The sequence below is a fragment of the Carettochelys insculpta genome, chromosome 2 (genome assembly GCF_033958435.1).
Source record: "Carettochelys insculpta isolate YL-2023 chromosome 2, ASM3395843v1, whole genome shotgun sequence".
In the NCBI taxonomy this organism is placed as follows: domain Eukaryota; kingdom Metazoa; phylum Chordata; order Testudines; family Carettochelyidae; genus Carettochelys; species Carettochelys insculpta.
Window position 1 is genome coordinate 147,971,043 of NC_134138.1, and position 24,529 is coordinate 147,995,571.

Below are 24,529 nucleotides of genomic sequence, written 5' to 3' on the forward strand. Positions count from 1 at the left end.
TTTTTTTCTTTAAGGAGATGTATTGCTGGCTACAGCTTTTCTGTCCTATTCTGGTCCTTTTAACCAAGAGTTCCGCAATCTGTTGTTAAATGACTGGCAAAAGGAAATGAAAACCCGGAAGATTCCATTTGGCAATAATCTAAACCTTACAGAGATACTGATTGATACCCCAACCATCAGTGAGTGGAACCTTCAAGGATTGCCAAATGATGACCTATCCATACAGAATGGAATTATTGCCACAAAAGCATCTCGTTATCCTTTGTTAATTGATCCACAGACTCAGGGCAAAATTTGGATTAAAAGTAAGGAAAGCAAGAGTGAACTTCAGGTAATTTGAATGCAGATATCGTTCTGATTTATTTATAGAGAATGAGCATGTCCCCCTTCAGCCTTCTATTGGTTAGGCTAAATAAGCTGAACTCTGAGGCTATGGCTACACAATTGTTGTTATATCAGGATAGAAATGTTCAAATGTATCCTGAAATAGGAACTCTGGGGCTAACCAGTGCTCTTGAATTAGCAGTGATATTTTGAACACGGTATTCTGTTTCCACTCCCCCCATTGTGAGAGGGATAGTGGAAACCTTGAAATAGCCTCTTATTTGCACAAATTGCATAAGTTATTTCAAGTTCGGGTACAGTTTAGCCATAGCCTGAGTCTCCTCTGATCAGATAGACTTTCTGTTCTCCTGATAATCTTACTTATCTTTCTTTGCACTTGTATCCAGTCTCCATATTTCTTAAATATGGGAAACCACAATTGCACAGTGCCTTATGTAGATACAGCATCATGATAGTCTATTTAATTAGAAATAAAATATAGCCAGTGTTATTATTTATTATTATAATTTATTAGTGTAGCACCTAAGAGCCAAAGTCATGGACCAGAACTCTAGGGTGCCATATGAACATTAAAAGTAAGTCCCTACTTCAAAGAGTTGAGGGGAGTTTCAACAATTTAAGTCTAAGACGAGAGACAGCAGATCAATACAGACAGATGATGCCCTATGAGAAAACAGTTAGATAATATGGGTCAGCACTTTGTCATTGGTTGTTACACACCAGTGGCCTAATGACTGAGGGTATTTTGAAAGCCAAAAGAGTTTTAAGAGGAATTTGACGGTGGATAATGGTGTGGGTTTATGTATATTTAGAAGTAATACTTCCCAAGCCTTGTACTTATCTGTAATTGGTACCTGAAAGTTCTGTATCTATTATACATTGATAAAAATTGTATAATTAATGGTATTAGTGAAGTATTACTTTATTTGAATTAGGCAAGAGCAAACAAGTTAGACTGTGATGATATATCTTATTGTTGGTCATGTTTTGTTGACCATTTGCTCGTGTGTAGTAAGGTGCACATCCAGCCACGAAGATTCTTTCGCTCCAAAAAGGAAGGGAGGCCGTGCATTGACACTGGCAAGACTCATGACCCTTCAAAAGTATGCGAGTTTGTCCAAGCACTTGAAGAGGCCTTGCCCCGCTCGGACGACACTGATATCAGCACGAGATGGGAACAACTACGGACACCATCTATAATACTGCGATATCTACCTTTGGGAAGAAGACAGTCAAGTCTGCTGATTGGTTTGAAGCCCACACTGAAGTGCTGACGCCCCTGATTGAGAAGAAGAGACAGGCACTGGCTGCATACAGGTCCTCTCCCAGTGAGGTGAACCTGCAGGCTCTCCAATCTGCTCGGAGTCAAGTGCAGCAGGTTGCTCGGTGGCGTGCCAGTGATTACTGGCTCCAACTCTGCTCCAAGATTCAGCAGGCCGCGGACACTGGTTTCATGTGAGGAATGTACGATGGGATCAAGCAGGCCATCGGTCCATCACAAAGAAAGAGTGCCCCACTTAAGTCGGCCACAGGCGAGGTCTTGAAGAACAGAACCAAGCAGATGGAACGCTGGGTGGAACACTACTGACAGTTGTACGCCAGAGAGACTGTAGTTACAGAGAGAGCCCTGAATGCCATCGAGCTTCTGCCCACCATGACTGAACTCGATGCTGAGCCCACCTTGGAGGAACTCAGCGACGCGCTAAAAGCACTCTCTTCTGGAAAGGCCCCAGGGAAAGACGGTATTCCCTCAGAAATCCTCAAATGCGCCAGTGGTACCCTAGTTTCAGAGCTGCATGGAATACTTTGCCAATGCTGGAGACAAGGCAGCGTACCGCAAGATATGAGGGATGCTAATATCGTTACTGTCTACAAGAACAAGGGTGACAAAAGCGATTGTAACAACTATCGTGGCATCTCCCTTCTCAGTACCGTGGGGAAGCTATTTGCACGTGTAGTTCTGAAGAGGCTCAATGTTCTTGCTGAGAGAGTCTCAGTGTGGGTTCAGAGCTGAACGGTCCACCATAGACATGGTTTTCTCTATTAGGCAACTACAAGAAAAGTGCAGGGAGCAGAACAAACCTCTGTATATTGCCTTCATTGACCTGACCAAGGCATTTGACGTCATCAGCAGAAAAGGTCTGTTCACGATTCTGGCTAAGATCGGCTGTCTGCTCAGTATTATTAGGGCCTTCCATGAAGGCATGCAGGGGACCATCGTATATGATGGATCCACATCCAAACCCTTTGAGATTCTCAGCGGAGTGAAGCAGGGGCTCCAACACTGTTCAGCATCTTCTTTGCAGTTTTGCTCAAATATGCCTTCGGAACTGCTACAGAGGGCATCTCTATCCTCACAAGAACAGACGGCAACCTCTTCAAACTGTCGAGGCTTAGAGCGAGGACCAGGGTGCTTATGAAGCATTTAAGGGAGTTCCTTTTCGCTGACGATGCAGCTATTGCTGCTCACACTCAGCAGGAACTGCAGTCACTCATAACTCGCTTTGCGGATGCATGTATGGAATTTGGCCCCACAATCAGCTTAAAGAAGACCCAGGTGATGGGCCAAAATGTGGGTAACGATCCATCTATCAACGTGTTAGACTACGAACTGGAAGTCGTCCATGAGTTTGTGTACCTAGGCTCGACGATCTCAGACAACTTGTCGCTTGATAGCGAGATCAACAAGCGCATTGGAAAAGCTGCCACAATGTTCTCCAGGCTGACGAAGAGAGTATGGGCTAACAATAAGCTCACTGTACACACCAAGGTGCAGGTCTACACAGCCTGTGTTTTCAGCACACTGCTGTATGGCAGTGAAACATGGACTTTGTGCTCAAATCAAGAGCAGCGGTTCAGCATGTTCCACTTGAGCTGCCTTAGGCACATACTTGGTATCTCATGGCAGGACAAGGTCCCCAATAGCGCAGTGCTTGAGAGGGCAGGCACCACCTCCATGTTCACCCTTCTCAAACACAGGCGTATGCGCTGGCTGGGCCATGTCTCATGCATGACGGATGGCTGAATACCGAAGGACCTCCTCTTCGGCGAACTGGCATCTGGAAAGAGACCAGAAGGGCGACCTAAATTGTGCTACAAGGACACGTACAAGCGTGACCTCAGCACTTTCTCTATCAGTGTGAACACCTGGCATTTGCTCGCCTCAGACAGGCATGCCTGGAAACAGGGAGTAAAGGAAGCTCTTGTTGTGTATGAAACTACCTTGGTGAAGGAAGTGGAAGACAGGAGAGCCCTCAGGAAGATCCAGATCTGTGATACCAGAGCGATATCTGCCTACTGCTGCTCACAGTGCGGAAAGGACTGCCACTCCTGGATTGGATTGCACAGCCACAGAAGATGCTGCTCGAATCAGTCCAACTGGGGTGCAAACCCATGATCCCTCGGGATCGAAGGATGCCTACTACTGGTCATGTTTTGTTGGGAAGAGAAAAGCAGATGATTTTAGGCTAAAACTCCAAAGCTAATGTTATGTGATTTGTATTATTCTAATAATTTTATATAGAAAAATATTATGTTTAGTTTTTATTTCACCAGTGCTGTATTCTATTTTATTTTTTATATTTAATCAGCTCATAACTGGAGTGCTATGGTTATGAATCAAGCATACAAACTTTTGAACAGAATTTATTGGTCGGAGGCAGGTTAGGAGTGGGTGGGACTCTAAACATGCTTAGTGTTGGCCTAATTCTGCTTACACTGAAATTTGTCAAACCTGGCCCTGTTTCACAGAGTCAGTTAATTGGCAGTTTACAACAGAAAGGTGAGCTAAAAAATTCCAGGGCAAGTCCTCCTAGAGAGTGAGAACAATTTGACTAATGTTGAGCACTTCTAAAATCACTCTTCTCCTTAGTTTTGGTCTTTACCTGATGTCTTTTTCAATAATATCACCACAGCAAGCGTATGATAACAATTTTGATTTTACCAGTGCTCTCATAATGAAGTGCAGCATAATATATTGGTTATATTTCTAGATCACATCTCTGAATCACAAGTATTTCAGAAACCACTTAGAGGACAGTCTTTCTCTTGGAAGGCCACTGCTGATTGAGGATGTTGGGGAAGAACTTGATCCAGCATTGGATCATGTTTTGGAGAAAAACTTCATCAAAACTGGTTCTTCCAATAAGGTAAAAAAAATAACTTTGGAAGACTGCATTTAAAAATAAAACTATACATGTTGAACCTGTCTAATTCATAACTCTTTCATCTGTCAAACTCCATAATCTGTCATGATGCTAGTTAGTCGCATGACCACTCATCATGGATCTGCCCAAGTTTCCCGTGGTCCCATTAAATTTTTTTACAGCTGCCAGTCCTGGCTCTGAGTGTTCTGGGCTGTTACTTAGCTGTAATTTACCCTTAAATGTCATATAAAAGCCCAGTAAGCAAAGGAAGTGTTACTTAATGTGCTAGAAAACATTGACCTCACATTGTCCATCAGATTCTCTCATCCAGCACCACTCAGGTCCTGATGGTGCTGGACGAGAGGTTCAGTTTGTAATGCTGTCTGCATAGCTTTGATAGCCATATGTTTGTGTATGTGCATTGATAAGACATATGAAATCTGAATGTTTCTTCTTTGTTGCTCTTGAATGGAATTATAGGCATTAGAAAAAAGTCAACTTGAAAATCTTTTTATGGTGTATTGCAAATAAACTGGTACCTACATGAATAACTGTGCAGAAATTACAGAATCAGACAAGTTGCTGACCAAGTAGTCTGAGGCACTGCGTGGCTTGTATCTTTACACAATTTTTAGATATAGAATTGGCTTTTTAGTTAGATCTTTCAAAATGCTGTAGCAGAAAAATTTAACTTGCGCATTCTGAAATATGTAGTAAGATTGGGACCATTACCATCAATTATTTTTTAGCTCATTTGTCTGTTCATAACATCTCGTTTTATTGTCCAATAAGGTAAAAGTTGGTGATAAAGAAGTAGATGTCATGAATGGCTTCAGACTTTATATCACCACCAAACTCCCAAACCCAGCGTATACCCCTGAAATTAGTGCTCGCACGTCCATTATTGACTTTACCGTGACTGTGAAAGGTCTAGAAGATCAGCTCCTAGGGAGAGTCATTCTCACAGAGAAACAGGTAGGAGGAAAATAACTACACTATTTGTTTGGTTTCGAATTTACACACATGCACATGTTGAGTTAACTTGAGTTAAATTGATTATTCATTCTCTCATACTAAAAGGTTACTGCTTTTCAGTTTTCTGTGAACAGCCGTGGTACAGTCCTGTTCAAAGTGCTCTTCAAAATAAGCATAATCATAAAACAAAGTTGATATGATCATGCAAGGTTTCTTAACTCTTCTACTTGGTCTTTCTTTTCCTTCACTGATTGGGGTCATCTCTTCTGTTCTCTCTCAAACATGGACATTTCATTTTTTTTTTTTGGCAAAATATATTGCGTCGGAGTCCAAGAAATGGTAAACAATATTTTCCATTCAAAATATAGTCTTTTAATGTCAGAAAACCACCTTAAATCAGTAGCAGTAACTAAAGAATAATATTTTGCTTCGCTGATTTGAAGCTATGACTGCCATCATTTTCACAGAAATAACCATAGATTTTTCCTGTTCTGGGAGCCCTGCTGAGCTCTTCCATGGTGCACAGTTGCTTTAGGAGCTGACTGACCCACAGATATTCCGTGGATTGTTTCACTGTTGTCACATGTATGTGGATCGTTGGAATGGCCACATCTGCATATGGACTTTTGTCCTGTCAACTTCTGTTTGGAAGCACTATAAGAGTCTCCAGATTGACCAATCCTTCTCCGTGACCAAGAGAAAGTGTTCAGCAGCATTGACGTGCATTTTGATTCCTTCACTGAGTATTTTGAGCTATGTGTGCCCCATCTTCATAAATAATTTCTTAAGTGGTTCCATTGCAGCTAGGAAGCTTTTTTATTATTTCAGATGGCAGTTGCTGTCCTGTGGCCATGTAATGGATGTCTGGTATCTTCAGCCTGTCATAGATGCATAGACTTTAAATTCGGAAGGGACCATTTTGATCATCTAGCTTGAATTCCTGCACATTGCAGGTCACAGAACATCACCCCCTTCCCTGTTATGGCAATAGACCTCTGGCTGAGTAGCTGAAGTCTTCAAATCAGAAAATATTATTCTCCTGCTCACAAGGGCAAGGATAGGGCAGGAGGTGAACGCCCAGCAGTTAAGCATAACTGGTAAACCTCATCCATGTAGGGTGAAATTTACCAATTAATCTGTTAACCATTAACATCCCTAGAGTGTGCTTGTGATTTGGTTGCCTCCCCTTGATGAGGTATAGTGTTTATTATTCTGCAGCCACAACCCTAACACTTTCTACTATGCCTAATGCTTGGAAAGAAGGACTGCCTGCAATTTTCTAGTTAACCATAGTATGAGGAGATGGAAGAGACCAAAAACTGACAAAAAATTGTTCTTGTTCCTCCTGGCTGGAACAACACAGGAATGAAGGTGTGTTTAGCCTTGAGGTTCTAATTATTCTAATTTTATGCTAGCACTCAGGTGGTATACATTTCCTTGTAAGACTACGTGAATGTTAAAAAAAAGGCTGGATAACATAACTCAACTATCACGTTTTGTGTTGTTAATTTTTCTGCAAGTCGATATTTCTTTGAAGTGGGTAAATGAGTTTTGGAAAAAACGGCTCAAAATTCTTTCATATGTATCTTGGGAACAGATGGAAGCAGATAAAGATAATACCAGAGCATCTTCTGGCTCAGCTGCCACATTCTCAAAGAAATAATGTTAATTGAAAATCCTCCTTATTTAGAAAGGGTAAATTTTACATGATGAAATGGAGAGAATGATTGGGCTGGTAGCAGCTGCCTGCATTATATTATTTTCTATTATGTGAGCTTTACTACCTGGCTTTGCCAATGTACTGCAGGCCAGACTTACAATGCTCTGTAATCTTCCACTCCCAGGCTTTCACTGAGAAATGACTACAGACTCTGCTAGACTGGCAGCTACATGCTTCATTGTGTAGAGTGTTACTGATGGGTGTAAGGACACAACCTTTTCCATTTCTCCTGTGACAGAGAAGCTCTTGAACTCAAATCTGCAGAAATGAACAGCCATTTGCATTAAATTACCTTAGGATAGTGACTGCTTCCAATGGTTCAAGCAACAGCATTTTCATTACCCAACAAAGTAGACGTGTCATTAGACATTCTTCTTTGAGTAGTGTCCCCATGGGTGTTCCACTCTGGGTGTTGGTGTGTCCTCATACCAGTGCTCAGAGATTCTTCAATACATGTGGTTTTCTGACCCATTCATGTGCAGTAGTCTTCTTGTGCCATCTTCTCTACCATTGTTGGCCCTAGATGGAACTTTGTCCTTTGTCCTTTTTGCAAATCAACAGAGTTATGTAGTGTTAGCTAACAGTTGCCTAGTTTCCCCTTACACCAAGTTATTCTTACCAGTTCTGTTTCTTTACTGTTAAGAAAAAAGGAAAAGAAAGAAAGAAAAAGTTAAGTAGTTACTTAGTGCAGTTAGTGTTTCTTGCTGCATCACTACTATGCCAGGCTCCCCAGGCTTTAAGCAGTGCGAGACTTGCAGGGAAGCCATGCTGGTCTCCAGTGGCCATGCTTCCTGCATCAAGTGCTTGGGTGAGGGTCATTAGACTCAGTCCTTCCAGTTCCAGCTTGTCTGCATGGGCTCAAAAGGACCGAGTCAACAGACTAAAAACCTACCTCTGCGAGAAGTCTCTTCAGCCATCCGCCCAGAGCAACTGCCTGCTAAAGACAATGTAAACCAAAGGCACAGATTCTAAGCATCCCTCTCCTTTAGCAGGCTCCTCTCTTGCTGTGGCACACCCATCGCCCGTGTGCTTCTGGCCTCCGGCGCCATTTTCGTGGGTCGCACCAGTGGAGAAATCTTCGGCGGCCTCACCAGCAGCTGTCAGCATCACACACCGTCTGTGTCGGCACTGCCAAAAAGAGCACTCCCGGAGCCGAACCACAAACGTTCGGCACCCCCAACACTGTCAGCACCATTGGCTCCACTGGCTCTGACCGCACTGACGCCAGGGCATGGACGGTCTTCTGTGGCTACGTCCCTGACCTCTGCACTGGGCTCAGAATACAAATGGCACTGCTCTACATTGCCACACTACTTGCACCAACTGCAGGCTTCAGCACCAAGAAAAACCAGGGCCACAACGTCACCTCATTCCTGTCTGGAGTTGGTCATGGCACCAAAGTGGCACTGGTCCGCTGCCCTGTCGGAAACCTCCACACCGGAGCCCTCTACTAGGTCTAAGAGTAAAAAAAAAGACTCATCAGCAAAGACATGTCTAGCTCCAAAACCAGTGCCGCTTGGCTCTCAGCAGTGATCCCTCCATGGTGCTGCCTACTTCCCCGTGCCTGTCTCAATGGTCTGAGTTGTCGTACACATTGGAAACTAGACCCTTCACCCAGGGAGAGGCAGTTCCAACTGTACAAGCATGTTCTCTCAACTCTCAAGCATGACGCTCTCTGCATGGCAAGATGTACTACCTACTATGGTGTATCCATCTCCATCTCCACCTCCACCGTGGCTCACGCACCATGATTTCCACCACCATGACCTTGAACATCAGTGTTCCTCATGGCAGGGGCAGTCTCCCCATTCTTATGCCCAATTGGCACTGTCTAAGGTGTCAGGAGACCGTCCCTTATTGCCACCGCTTTCGACTTTGGTGCTGTATCAACTGTCCCAGTGCACAAGAGGAAGGCGGCTTCCCTAACCTCCTCTGTACAAAAGGAAAGGAAGCTTTCCCCAGCTCGATCCTTGCCAGTAACACCTGTGAGCAGGACGAGCGGAGCACAGGGCTCTGACCCGTGGGCTGCTCAAAGCGGGATGACTGTAGTGCACACAGCTGCACCAGGACCTCTGACCATTAAGCAGTTGGCACCGGGGACGCTGCAGGCGCCGGAATCGGCGGCACCAACTCCCACGCCATTGAGCCCTGCGGCACCGATAGCACCCGAGCAGGGGTACCCGGCACGGGACCCAACGGTGCTGGAGGAAGCTACCCACACGGTGCTGTGAACAGGGGCACCAAGCGTGGCACCGACAATGGTGCCGAGGTCCCCAGCACGGGAGGGGGCGGCACCTGCTTCTCAGGGATGGGGAAAAGCAAAGGCCAAAACCCCGCACTGCAGCCAATCCCTGGAGGTCATCGCGTTGCCGTTATCGCCTAGCTGCCCCCCCACACAAAATACACCAGGCAGCAACTCCAATGGCTTGCTTCAGACCTCCATCCCCGTTCCTTCAGCCACCAGCCCCCTGGCTCAGACAACCTTTACCAATCTCCAGTAGGGATCCCTATGAATACTATCACAGAGCATCTCCGCCACTCTCAGCGTCATCACAGAGGTCACGCTTGTCTAGACCCCATGTGTACACTTTCTGATCGTGGCCCAGATCCCCATCACCGGGCCCTTGCCCTTGCTGTTATGGCCGTCCTTACCATACTGAACACCAGCACAGGGGGTCCAGATCCAGGGGTAGATCCCCACCCACACCTCGCTAACGCCCCTTCACACAGTCTCACTCCGTGAGAAGAACACAGCCTTCCCAGGCGGACGTTGGTCCACAGGCCCTGGACCTCCCTTCTGAATCCTCAAAAGGGCAAGCATATGAACAAATCCAGGAATCTGAGGAATTAGAGGAGGTATATCATAGCGATGCCTCTTCATCCTCCCCAGATGAGGGGGTTGTCCTCGGGGATATTTCCCCCCCGGACGACCTTAGGCAATTTCAAGAACTATTCAAGAGAGTAGCACAAACACAGGAAATTCAAATAGCAGAGGTGCAGGAGAAACATCATAAACTCCTGAAAAATTTGAGACCCCCGGCTTCATCTAAGATCGCCGTCCCACTAGATGAAGCAATTATGGAATCAGCCACCAACATATGGCAGACTCCAGCCTCCACCCTTCCCACAGATAAGAGGGCGGATAAGAAATACTTTGTTCCAGCCAAGGGTATGGAATTCCTGTTTAGCCACCCCCAACCAAATTCCCTGGTAGTTGAATCATCACAGCATAGATCCAAGACACCCCAATATAAATCAGGAGGGTCAGAAAAAGACGTGAGAAAATTAGACACGTTCGGTAGGAAGGTCTATTGCTCCTCTACCTTACTAATCAGAATGGCAAACTATGCAGCACACCTGTCAAACCACAACTTCAACAATTATTCCAGACTTACTTCCCTGATGGATTTCCTTCCAGAGGATAAGAAACCGGTGCTGAAAGCGATCGTCCAGGAGGGCTACGCGGCCTCATGAACAGGAGTTCAGATTGCCCTGGATGTGGCAGACACGGCAGCATGTTCCACAGCCACGGCAGTGGTAATGCGTAGGGAATTGTGGCTCCAGACTTCCAGCATTCCCAGAGATCTGCAAACAAAAATCGTAGACCTTCCATTTGATAAACAGAAGTTATTTGCAGATTCAGCTGACTCGGTCCTACACGCCAGCAAGGACTCGAGAACCACACTTAGGACCCTGGGCATATATACCCCTCCGTACAGGAGGAAGAAGTTTTAACCCCAGCAAAGGTGCTACGCTTATCAACCTCAGCGTACACAATACCAACGGAGCTATGACCAAGGGCGCCACCACCAGCAGCAACAGCATAGAGCCCCCAGATGATGCCCCCAGCAGGGTCACGCACCCTCGGGGCAAGCCCTGAGACAGCAAGTTTGACGGGTATGTCGAGGACTGCAATATCAAGACCATCCCTCAATGCCAATCCCAGCACATGTTCCATCATCGGCTCAAACCGTTCTACTCTCAACGGCAAAACATCACTACAGACAAATGGGTACTGGAAATTATAGCCACGGGATACATGATCCCCTTCCAATCAGTACCTCCACCGAAACCTCCCACCCAGTCCTCCCTCAAGGACCACTCCCACGAGACAAGGTTAAAACGGGAGGTAGACCATCTCATGTTCATAGGGGCGGTGGAGAGAGTTCCGGAACAATTCCAAGGGAAAAGGTTCTACTCACGGTACTTCCTAACAGAGAAGAAGACAGGAGGCTGGAGGCCAGTCTTGGACCTACGGCCCCTCAACCGACATCTGCACAAACAGCGTTTCAGGGTGATTACAATTGCCTCCATACTTACGGCATTGGACGATGGAGACTGGTTTGCAGCCCTCGACTTGCAGGACGCGTATTTTCATATAACTATTCACCCGGCACACAGACGGTTTCTCTGCTTCACAGTAGGCAGGGAGCACTTCCAATACAGAGTTCTTCCATTCGGTCTCTCTTCGGCGCCCAGAGTGTTCACCAAAACACCGGCGGTAGTATCAGCTTACCTACACAGACAGGGTGCGTTCATTTTTCCATACCTGGACGACTGCCTACTGAAAGGGGCCTCGAAGGCAGAGGTCCTATGCATGATACACGTCACTACAAACACATTCGCCTCATTGGGCCTAGTTATCAACCTCTCGAAATCAAAGACTGAGCCTACACAGAATATAGCGTTCATAGGGGCACGCATAGACTCTACTACATCAAGCGTATACCTGCGCGATGCCCGTTTCCGCACCATCAAAACCCTGGTACAAGTAATGACGTACAGCCCCACAGTGCCAATCCTAACATGTCTACAGCTGTTGGGGCACATGGCGACCACCACATTTGTGGTACAGAATGCCCAGCTGCATATGCGGGGCCTGCAGCATTGGCTGGCGAGCGTTTACAAACCGATAGTCCATACCATCCACAGGGCAGTATTGCCCACAGCGGAGGTGCGCAGGTCACTGGCATGGTGGGCAGATCCCAAGAACTTACTAGTAGGGGTGCCCTTCCACCAACCACAAATTGCGATTTTTCTTACGACAGACGCATCCCACATAGGATGGGGAGCGCACATCGGCAACAAAGTAATTCAGGGGCTATGATCCCCTGCTGAAAAGACATTGCACATAAACATACTAGAACTCAGAGCAGTGTTCAGTGTGTGCAGACATTTTCAGAAATACCTGCACGGCAAAGTAGTCGGGATAAATACCAACAACACCTCCACCATGTTTTATATCACCTGGCAAGGAGGGGCCAGATCCCATGTGCTATGCGCAGAGGCAGTCCAGTTGTGGAACTGGTGCATTGTCAACAATATAATGCTAAAAGCCTCATACTTACCCGGTGTCCACAACATGAAGGCGGACCAGCTAAGCAGGCGCTTTGCGCTCACGCACGAGTAGCAGATCCATGCCGATCTGCTCCGACAAGTATTTCACAAATGGGGGGTTCCCCAAATCGATCTGTTTGCCACTTACAACAACAAGCAATGCCCTCAGTACTGCTCCAGAGCGGGCATAGGACAGGGATCCTTGGGGACACCTTCACGGTGCCATGGAAGGGCTCTCTACTCTATGCGTTCCCTCCCACGACACTCATTCACAAGGTTCTAGAGAAAGCCAAAAGAGAGAGAGCACGCATAATACTTATAGTCCCAACCTGGGACCGACAGCAATGGTTTCCTCTGCTTCTGCGCATGTCATGCCGCCTGCCACTCCCCCTACCGGTAGTGCCAGACCTTCTCATGCAGGCTCAGGGGTCCATAGTGCACCCACATCCTCAAGGACTCTGCCTACAGGCGTGGCTAATCCATGGCTCAGCGCCTTAGAGAGCACATGTTTGGAGGGAGTGAAACAAGTGTTGGAGTCCAGTCAAAGGACTTCCACCAGAAGGACTTACACGCAGAAGTGGAAACGATTCATCTCCTGGTGCTCTTCCAAGCAGTTGGCTCCTCAGGGCATCCCTATAACTGCAATTCTAGAATACCTGCTGGAGCTAAAACAAGGCGGACTCTCCCTATCCTCACTAAAGGTCCGTCTTGCAGCTATATCAGCGTTTCAACACAAAGAGGAAGGGCCAACCATATTCGCCCATCCTATGGTTACACAGTTCCTAAAGGGGCTGGCAAACCTGTAGTCCCCTCGGAAACTGCTACCATCATCATGGAGTTTGGACTTGGTCCTCCACACGCTGTCAGGACCACCTTTTGAACCATTGGCCATGGTACCCCTCCAGTTACTTACCCTGAAAACAACCTTCCTCCTCGCGATTACGTCAGCCTGCAGGGTAAGTGAACTCGCAGCAATAATGGCAATGCCACCCTGCACAGTATTCTCAAAAGAAGAGGTGATCTTATGATTACACCCGGCCTTCATTCCAAAGGTTTCCTCAGAGTTCCACATTAACGAACCAATAGTATTACCCTCATTTTATCCTTTGCCTCACAACTCCAGCAAAGAGGCGCAGCTGCACCTGCTAGATGAAAGGAGGGCATTGGCCTTTTACATAGACAGAACTAAGCCCTTCCGGAAAACGGACAGACTCCTGGTGTCTCTTGCACCCAGGTCAAAAGGGGAAGGCCTATCCACACAAAGAATTTCAAATCACATCGTATCTTGCATAAGACTGTGTTGTGAGCTGAGTAAGGACCCTCTGCTAGTTCCACCCAGGGCTCACTCCACCAGAGCGATGGCAGCATCGACAGCCTTCTTCAAAGGAATCGCATTAAAAGACATCTGCGGAGTGGCGACTTGGTCACCTTACGACATCTTTGCCAAGCATTATGCCATGCACCGGGTGTTCGATGAGGATACACGCCTATCGACAGCAGTACTATCAAGGGCAAGCTGCACATAAAGCAGACACCCACCTCCTTAATTGGGGTCACTGCTGGGTAGTCATCTACTGTGGAGCACCCACGGGGACCACTCGAAGAAGAAAGAGAAGTTACTCACCTGTGTGGTGACGATGGTTCTTCGAGATGTGTCCCCATGGGTGCTCCACTACCCACCCATTCCTCCCCGCTTCGGAGCTCTGTTTCATGTTTTTCAGAAGCATCCAGGGCGGTTGGTCAAGGAACTGGCGGGGACTGGATTGCGCATGTGACCGAAGGCATGTGAAAGACCGGCGCACATCGGCACATGCGCGACCCGTCAGAGACTGCTGAAAATTTCCGATCTGCGGCACCGGGACGAGCCCAACACCTACTGTGGAGCACCCACAGGGACACATCTCGAAGAACCATCGTTACCACACAGGTCAGTAACTTCTCTCTCATCTGGCACACTCCTGTTTCAGGCAGACAACTATATGGCCATGCTGGCTGATTATGACCACCAAAATTATTCCAGACCCTAATAGCTGGTCCCAGCCCTGCCAGAACACCCAATGCTGGGCTTTTGTCAGTGTCATCCAAGAGGGCCATACCATCACCAGTATGGCAGTACAGCCCACAATGGACATCATGGACATGACAGCCCAGATTACAGCATCTGCTGTAGTTATGCAATGTACCTGTTGGCTTCAGTCTTCGGGGATCCTCAAAGAGCTAAAACAGAAAGGCTGTGTTTACACTAGATCCCCCTTTTGAAAGGAGAATGGTACTGAGACACTTTGGGCTGTGCTAATGAGGCGCTGCAGTGAATATGCAGTGCCTCATTTGCATAATGGTGGCCGCGACACTTTGAAAGCGTCACTTTTGGTTGCACGTGGCTCATCTACACGGGGTCCTTTTCTAAAGGACCCCGCACACTTCAAAATCTCCTTATTCTTATAACTAAATAGGAAAAAAGGGATTTCGACGTGTGCTGGGTCCTTTCAAAAATGACTCCATGTAGACGAGCTGTGTGCAATCAACAGAGGCACTTTTGAAGTGCCACGGCCACCATTATGCAAATGAGGCACTGCATATTCATTGCAGCACATCATTAGCATAGCTCAGAGTGTCTCATTAGCATCCCCCTTTCGAAAGTGGGGGGCTTGTGTAGACATAGCCAATGTAGAGGACCTCCGCTTTGACAGGCAGCATTTCTTTGCCGAAAAGACTGATGAGGTTGTACTCCATGAAGGACTCCCCGAGTGCATTATGCACGCTTGGCATGTACACCCCTGCGGTTAAGAAGGCCTGCTTTTCTCCTTGCCAACGGCTGCAGGAGCACTTTAAGCAGCAGCAGCAGCACTAGCACTTTGAGCCCTGCCAGAGACACAGACCCCAGCAACAATGATCTGTCAGACAGCATCACCAGCAGCCCTCGGCACCACGCTCTCAACCACCCAAAAACAACAGTTTTGACAAATGGGTCCTGGGACTCGTGGCCAGAGGTATTCCATCCTTTTCACCTCCACACTACCTTCATTTACCCCCCCTACCCTGTCCCTCTTCAGGGACCCATCTGATGAGCATCTGCTCAAACAGGCAATTCAACCATCGAACCAGTCCCCTCAGAGTTTCGGGACACGGGGTTTTACTCCACCTGCTTTCTGACTCAGAAGAAAAATGGAATGGAGACCTATCCTAGCCCTCAGGAGGCTCAACAAATATGTCCTCTACTGACACTTCAGGATGATGACCCTTGCTACCATTATTCCAGCCTTGGACAGAAATGACTGGCTTTCATCTCTCTACTTACAAGATGCTTACTTTCATATCACCATCCATCTAGCACACAGACAGACGCTTCCTTTGATTCACAGTGTGACCCCTCCATTATTTGTATTAGGTCCTCCCGTTTGGCCTCTCCACCATGCCCAGGGTATTTTCCAAAACTCTGGCAATGGTGGCAGTCCACTTGTGGTGACAAGGGGTCATTATTTTCTCCTACCTGGACAATTGCCTTTTGAAACGCCTGTTGTTCCCCAAAGCTCACCACGTGGTGCATGTCACAGTGGACCTCCTATTCAGTCTTGGCTTCCACGTAAACTACAAGATGTCCATGCTCCAACCCACACAGTCTCTGGAGTTCATCGGAGCACACATAAGCACCATCGCTGCCACAGCCATACTGCCCATCCAGCAATTTCAGACCCTAACTCAGGTTGCATGCCTGTCACCCACCTTTATGGTGAATGCTTGCCTCACTCTGCTGGGACACATGGCCACTACCACCCACTTGGTCAGGCTGGCCTCCTGCTATACCCTCGCCAGGGACCCACTCTCCAAGACTGTGGCTATAGCACCATGTGTTCTTGCCTTACTTCAGTGGCAAACATGCCCAAGCAATATTCTTGTCTGCATGCCATTTCTCCAACCACCACTATCCATTACTAGAAACACTTCTCTCCTGGGCTGGGGAGCCCAGATGGGTTCCCTCACAGTGCAGGGCAAATGGTTGTTCAGTGAACAGACACTCCACGTCAACTTCTTGGAGCTCCGAGCAGTTCAGTATGGATGCAAACACTTCCAACAGTTCCTGGTGCACAGGTCGGTCAACATCCTCACCGACAACACCACCTGCATGTATCACATGAACCACCAAGGGGGAGTTCAGTCCCCATCCTTGAGTGCAGAAGCTATAAATCAATGGCCATGGTGCATTCAGCATTGGGTCATCCCCATTGCTATGTCTCTCCCTGGCTTACTGAACATGATGGTCAATGCCCTCAGCCACTCGTTCAGTGAGCATCATGACTGGGAAGGCAATACAGTGGTCCTTGAACGAGCATTTTGCGTCTAGGGCTAGCCCTACGTAGACCTATTTGCAACCCGACTCAACAGGAAGTGCCACCAGTACTGCTCCAGGGCAGGACTTGGGAGACACACTCAAGGATGCTGTAAAGTACCATTTTAAAGACTAACAAAATAATTAATTAGGTGATGAGCTTTCGTGGGACAGACCCACTTCTTCGGACCATAGCCATACCAGAACAGACTCAATATTTAAGGCATAGGCCACGTCTACACTAGGCAAAAACTTTGATATGGCCATGCAAATGGCAATTTCGAAGTTTACTAATGAAGCGCTGAAATACATATTCAGCGCCTCATTAGCATGCGGGCGGCCGTGGCACTTCAAAATTGACACTGCTCGCCACTATGTGGCTCGTCCAGACGGGGCTCCTTTTCGAAAGGACCCCGGCTACTTCGAAGTCCCGTTATTCCCATCTGCTCATAGGAATAAGGGGACTTTGAAGTAGACGGGGTCTTTTCGAAAAGGAACCCCATCTGGACGAGCCACGCAGTGGCGAGCCACGTCAATTTCGAAGTGCCACGGCCACCTGCATGTTAATGAGGCGCTGAATATGTATTTCAGCGCTTCATTAGTAAACTTTGAAATGGCCATTTGCATGGCCATTTCAAAGTTTTTGGCTAGTGTAGACATAGCCATAGAGAACCAAAAATAGTAATCAAGGTTGACAAATCAGAGAAAAAATTATCAAGGTGAGCAAATCAGAGAGTATCCCGGTTCAAACCATGTGTTGTGTCGAATTTGAATCTAAAAGAGAGATGTGAATTTTCTGGGTCATTATAGGGGCCCTTTTGCATACTTGGCTTAATCTAATTCTTGACTCCCCGCCCCTCTACTCTCTGATTTGCTCACCTTGGTAATTTTTTTTCTGATTTGTCAACCTTGATTACTATTTTTGTTTCTCTATGCCTTAAATATTGAGTCTGTTCTGGTATGGCTATGGTCTGAAGAAGTGGGTCTGTTCCACGAACGCTCACCAAATAAATTATTTTGTTAGTCTTTAAAGTGCTACTTTACTGCTTTTTTGTTTTGATAGTATGAGGACTAGCATGGCTTTCTCTCTGTTACTACTCAAGGATGCCTTTGCTGTGGGATGCGCCCCTCCTTTATGTGTTCCCTACCATTCCCTTAATTCACAAGCTAATGATCAAGGTCAGGCAAGACCAGGCCCGCCTCATCCCGGTAGCTTTGCCGTGGCACAGAAAGACTTGTTACCCTTACCTCTGTTAGACATCAGTAATGGTTCCTTAATCCATTTCCTTTTTGCCATGACCTTCTGTCTCAGGACTTTCGGCCACATTCTTCACCCTGATCCCCTCAAGCTGCACTTTCACGCATGGCTCCTTCATGGCTCCAAAATGACAAGAGCACATGCTCTGAGGAGAGTAAAGAGAATTCTCATCAACAGTAGATGGGAGTCTATGCACAAGTCCCACCTCTGCAAAGAGTGGCAGTTTTCTCACTGGATGGATGCTCACTATCCCACGCCTCCCCACACCATGCCCCTTCCTGTCCTTGTGGACTGTCTCCTGCACCTGCGTGGGTCAGGCTTAAGCCTTAGCATTGTCAGAGTGCACATCACAGCACTGGCAGCATTCCACCAGGTGGAGAATGGAGGTTCCTATTTCTCACCCATCCCATGTCCAAATGTTTTCTGATGGGTCTTCAAAACACCCTCCTGTCAGTTCATTCCGTGGTCGCTGTTTGGGACCTTAACCATGTACTTCATTACCTTATGAAACCACCTTCGAACCCCTGACGACAAGGTACTGGCTTCACCTGCTGATGAAAGTCTAGTTTCTAGTGGCCATCATGTCGGCTAGGAGGGCTGGGGAGCTTGCTCCCCTTTATGGCTGAGCCTCCCTACGCCATATCCACCAATGATAGCGTCACCCTTCGACCTCCTCCCAGGTTTCTCCCTATGGTTCCTGCTCCATTCCACATCAGTAAACCTAGCCACTTGCCACTGTTTTTCCCAAAGCCACATTTTGAACCTATGGAACTGATGTGGCACACATTGGACATGTCCTGGGCTTTGGCCTTCTGTATTGACCATATGAAGCCAAGGTACAGATCTCTGAGGCTTTTCTTGTCTTTCGCAGAACGGTCTAAGGGCTTACCCGTTTCACCTCAGTGACTCTCCAAGTGGATTTCCACCTGTATTCACACCTGTTATGCTGGGAACTGCTGGGAGTTGTCACCGCCCACTCAATTTGAGCTGTGTCGTCTGCCACCATCTTTCTCAAAAATGTGCCCCTTACGGACAGGTGGCCATGTGGTCTTCCAGTAACACGTTTGCTCACCAGTATGCTCTTTCATCTTCCATTGTTTCCTCCATCCAAGTGGATCAAACGGTGTTGTCTACTGTGGTAGTTACTGAGCTCCAAACCCACCTCCATTCTGCGACTACTGCATTATAGTCACTCAGAGTGGAGCACCCACGGGGACACTATGTAGAGAAGAGGAAGTTATTCACTTTGTGCAGTAATGATGGTTCTTCAAGATGTTTGTCCCTGTCGGTGCCCCACTTCCCTCCCTCCTTCCCCTGCTTTGGAGCATCCTGCTATAATTGTCAGGTAGAGAAGAAATGGAGGAGCCCGTGCTGTGTATGCACCAGATAGCATGAGGAGGTGCTACTGCTCATGGGTGGCATGGGAAACCATGGCTATAGAAGAATCTCCAAGTGCCCGTGTGAGGACTCACTGACACCCAGAATGGAGCACCCACAGGGACACACATCTCAAAGAACCATCATTACTGCAGAAGATGAGTAACTTCCTCTTATCTCCCAAAGTAATGTTCTCCGATGTAGCTGAGCATTACATGAAGCTAAAATACAGATTTGTCTAGTAAAACTGGAATACCTTAATATGAGTAAGTAAGATGCAAGGATAGCTAAAATATTTAGGATTTTCCTTTATGCTTGGGAATGAATTTGATTTCCAAACAATAACCTGGTACTATGGACTCTCTTATCAGCCTTTCGGTGCCTACCAGTCTGTTAGGGAGGAATGAGTCTGCATATGACAGTTCTTTACATGAGGGTGATCCAAAAGTCTCAGAAAGCTTCTTTATACCAGGGAATGTGGTTCTTTCAGATTATGAGATCACACACACACTTCATCACATATATGTCAAGCACCTTGTTGACTCAAAGCTTTATTGAAGACCGTCCTAATTTTTGTCACTTTTGTCTGGGAAATCTCTTATCTGAAACATACTTGTAGACAAACTCTCTTTGTAGACTTTTAATTTTAACCAGGTGCCACACCTTACCCAATTAAGTAGTTTCAATGCTTAGATATTTCTTAGTGGGATGCTAAAAAACAGCTTCAACTTACCTGGATTAGTGTCTAAGGAACTATGGAATTCTAATATTTGTGCATACTGCTTCTGCTTATAAAAATAAGTTAGGACCCGACTGGCTAATTTGAGATGTCTGTTGGAGAAATGATGTTTATGAGTAGGAGGTCTTCTATTATCCATTAATTTTATTCTTTGCCACAACTTAGAGCTGTGGAGAGGTATCAGCAAACACTCAAGCATTCCTATGCAAATCATGCTCATGCTGCATTTATGGTATCTAGTTTTACCTTTGGCCCTTACTATTAAAAACATGTGGATAGAGTTTATAGCTGGATATAATTTGAATATTCTTGGGATATGACTGACTGAAGTCTTTCTGATTAGAGATGGTGAGTATCAAGTATATTTCTATTAACCGTATAAACTTGTTTAAAGTTCTACGTACCACACTTTCTGAAGAAACAGGACATAGGGACAGATCTTGGCTTAATCTAATTCTTGACCTCCCCCCACCCCTCCACTCTCTGATTTGCTCACCTTGATCATTTTTTTCTGATTTGTCCTCCTTGATTACTGTTTTTGGTTCTCTGTGCCTTAAATATTGAGTCTGTTCTGGTATGGGTATGGTCTGAAGAAGTGGGTCTGTCCCACGAAAGCTCACCTAATAAACTATTTTGCTAGTCTTTAAAGTGCTACTTGACTGCTTTTTGTTTCGATAGTGTATAGACTAGCACGGCTCCCTCTCTGTTAATATTGTGATGGATGTGTTGTCAGAGAGACTAAATATAAATCTGAAGCAACTCCAGTGAAACCCGTGAAATTACTTTAGATTTAAACTAGTTTCAGTCAGAGCACACAATATCATTGGTAGTTAGAACAATAATTTGCTCCTGGTTCACATTTACTGATCCCAAGTATTGCTTTTTTCTATAACAGGAACTAGAAAAAGAGAGAACTGATCTCATGGAAGATGTTACTGCCAACAAGAGAAGGATGAAGGAGCTAGAAGATAACCTGCTCTATCGACTGACAAGCACACAGGGTTCTCTGGTGGAGGATGAGAGTTTGATCACTGTATTGAGTAACACCAAGAAGACTGCTGAGGAAGTGACACGGAAACTGCAGATTTCTGCTGAGACTGAAATACAGATCAACTCAGCCCGTGAGGAGTACAGACCTGGTGAGCTGGAATCTCTAATAATGAAAGACCAATGTGACAAGCACATGAAAAAAGACCAACGCTAGAGTGGGAGAAACAAGGATTGAGAACACAAGGAAAAAAGGAATGGTGCCAGTGACAGGGAACTGTGATTTCATGAAAAGGATAAGACAAATAGCATGTTGATTGCTAGTGAGAAAACATATTATGTTGTGTGAATGGCATGCTGAAAACTTGCCAGTTACAAGTGAAGTATTATCTTTTATAAGGCTTACTTCTGTGCCTGTATACACAAGAGCTGCATCTACACGAACCCGTTCTTTTGAAAGAGCAGGTCCCACTTCGAAGTAACACGCCGTGTGGCTACACACACTGCGCTGTTTCAAAGATGAAATTCACATTAGGCACCGCAGGAATCGAAGCCACTCTTCCAAACAGAAAATAGGAAGAGACTGCTCTTTTGATGTCTTTTTTTCAAAAAAGACGTGTGTAGATGCTCCGCATCCTGCTTTTTTAAAAGAGCGGGGTCAGCCATGGGAGCAATCAGCTGTTAGGTGGAGACATGCTGCCCAGTCCCTGCAGGGTTCTATGTTGTGTGCATGCAGCAGCTCTTAAAGCCACGCAGACCAGGAAACCCTGTTGCAGGAAGCTGAAAGCATGCAGGCAGCAGCCATCACACATGGTGCCCCTGCATGTCTCAGTGCAACCCTCAGCAGCCCCCAGAAAATGATGGGCACCAGCCAGGCACATGAGGAACCCCAGGGCCCCCCTCTGAGTGCACCCAGGGCTCCCAAGGGTCCGGCTGGGGCAGGCGGGAAAGCGTGACTCCCCTTGGGCCAAGCACAAGCTACAGGACCTGCTGGGGCTCTGGCAGGAGGAGGAGGTACTCTGGGTCATGGGGAGCAAGTGCTGGAATGTTGCTCCCTTTGCCTGGCTGGCCAAGGGCCTGACTACCCATGGTCACCCTGCCCATGCTCCTGACCAGGTGAGGAGTAAGGTGGAGGAGCTGTGGCAGGGTTACGTCCAGGCTCAGGACTTGGAGAGCCGATTGGGGGATGCTCCCACTTCCTGCCCCTATTACAGGGAGCTCAGGAGTATCCTGCACCCCCGGGACACCTCCTCCCCGCTGGCCCTCCTGGACACCTCGGTCAAGGAGCCCCAGCCAGGAGAGGAACAGAAGCCGGGACCAGCGGCCAGCCCTACACTACCAGTGCTGGACATGGAGCCAGCCTTGGCTGGGGATTGGTCTAGTGGGAGGGGGAGCTGGTCATAGACCTCCCCTCCCACACCTCCAGCCAGGCATCAGCCAGACAGCCATTCCTCGACCTCAGCAGTGGACCCTCAGGTACGTACCCAACAAGGCACATAACCCAGATCATGGGGTGGGGGCACCATATATGACTGGGGGCCCCAATGCCTCTGGCATATCCTGTCCCACGGCCCCAGGATGGTGGCACAGCTGCCAGTGCTGGACAGCACCCGCTCCCATGGACAGCGCCATGCCCTGCCACCAGGGTGTGTATGAGGGCGGGCAACACAATTGGGCCTCCCACAGGGCCGTGGCACACACAGATGTGGGACAGGAGATGGGAACCCAGCACCCATGAGGGGACGGGAGCATGTGCCGCAGGGCAGGGTCACTACTCACAGCCTGTTCCTCTCTTTCTCCTGTTTCCACAGCCACACCATCCAAGGGCCAGGAGAGCCTTCCCTCATCCATGTACCATGCAGCCCCCTGGAGGGAAGGGACGGCGACCGGCTGGAGCCACCACCAGGATAGGCCTGGTCGTGGTGCAGCCAGAGGCGGCCAGCAGAGGACTCCCACCTCACCACCTCCATCCAGCGCCAGGTGGAGCTGGCTGGGGGATGGCTCTGTTTTGAGGAGAGGGAGGCCACCTGGCACCAGGAGGCCTGTGGGGACTTCATGACAACGTTCTGGGATGTCGTGGCCACCTACTGGGAGCTCCTGGTCCGGCAGCCCCCTCCTACTCCCCCTGCTGCCCACCCCCTGCCTGCTTCCCCTCCCCACTGCCTTTCCCACTGTGGCCCCACCTGCCAGCCCCCTGAAAGAGGACCCCGCTGGCCTGGACTGCTGGCTGAAGGCCGATCCTCAGCCCTACCTCCCCGTAATCCCTACCCCTTCCCAACCCCACTTGGGACCCTGGATGAGGGTGGGGCGTGGGACCTGGGGCTGGTGCAGGTTGCGCCCCTCCGTCCCTGCCCTGGAGTGATGGCCCACCGGGCAGGCCAGTTAGGTCTCCCTTCTCCTGTAAATAGTTAGCTTCCGCTCCTGTAACTAGTTGGCCGTTCTGCTATGTTGAGCAATAAGTATTATGCACGCAGTTTTTGCAGTTACAAATACACTGGTTTATTTTCAAAAAACCCTGTGTGCTGTGTGCTCAGTCGGGTGGGGAGTGTGCAGGAGGTGCAGGGGGCCCACTGAGGGTGGCCGGGGCAGCGCTTCCTGGGACCACTGGTCAAAGTACCGGCCTCCTGGGCGGAGATCTCATCCTGGTGGGCCTAGCAGCTAGGGGTGGCCGCTAGCCGCGGGTAGCCCATGGTGGCCTCGCACCCCCACCCCTTCATGAAGGCCTCCCCCTTACTCTCCATGATATTGTGGAGCATGCAGCAGGTGCCCGTGACCTCGGGGACATTGACGATGCCCACATCCAGGCAGGCAAGGAAACAGCGCCACTGCCCCTTCAAGTGGTCAAAGGTGTGCTCAACCTCTGGCAGGCATGGTTGAGCTGGCAGTTGAAGCACTCTGGCTGGTGGGGTGGGGTGGCCTATATAGGGCCAAATGAGCCAGGGCTGGAGTGAGTATGCAGTGGCGGCCACCAGGCAGCAGGGCATGGTGGTTTCCCCCAGTGGGATCTCCCTGTGGGGGATGTAGGTCTCTACCTCAAGCCAGGGGCACAGGCCTGAGTTCCAGAAGACCCTTGTGTCATGGGTGCAGCTGAGCCAGCCCACGTATATGTCTTGGAACTGGTCCTGGCTGTTCACCATGGCCTGCAGGGCCACGGAATGGTAGCCCTTCCTGTTGATGAATTGTCCCCAGCTGTGCTCTAGGGCACAGATGGATATGTGGGTCCTGTTGAGGGCCCCAAAGCAATTTGGGAACCCCAGTGCAGCAAAGCCTGTGATGGCCGCATCCAGATCGCTGATACAGATGACCCTCTGGAGGAGCA

At 48.0% G+C, this 24,529-nt stretch overlaps 1 protein-coding gene across 1 annotated transcript in view; it reads left to right on the plus strand.

The window, feature by feature from the left end:
- DNAH5 (dynein axonemal heavy chain 5) overlaps positions 1-24,529 on the plus strand; it is a 318,634-nt gene that overhangs the window by 248,902 nt on the left and 45,203 nt on the right. The window contains exons 63-66 of the mRNA XM_074985958.1: positions 15-331; positions 4,338-4,493; positions 5,283-5,465; positions 21,119-21,362. Of these exons, the coding sequence (XP_074842059.1) occupies positions 15-331; positions 4,338-4,493; positions 5,283-5,465; positions 21,119-21,362 (900 nt within the window). The remainder of the gene's footprint in view (positions 1-14; positions 332-4,337; positions 4,494-5,282; positions 5,466-21,118; positions 21,363-24,529) is intronic.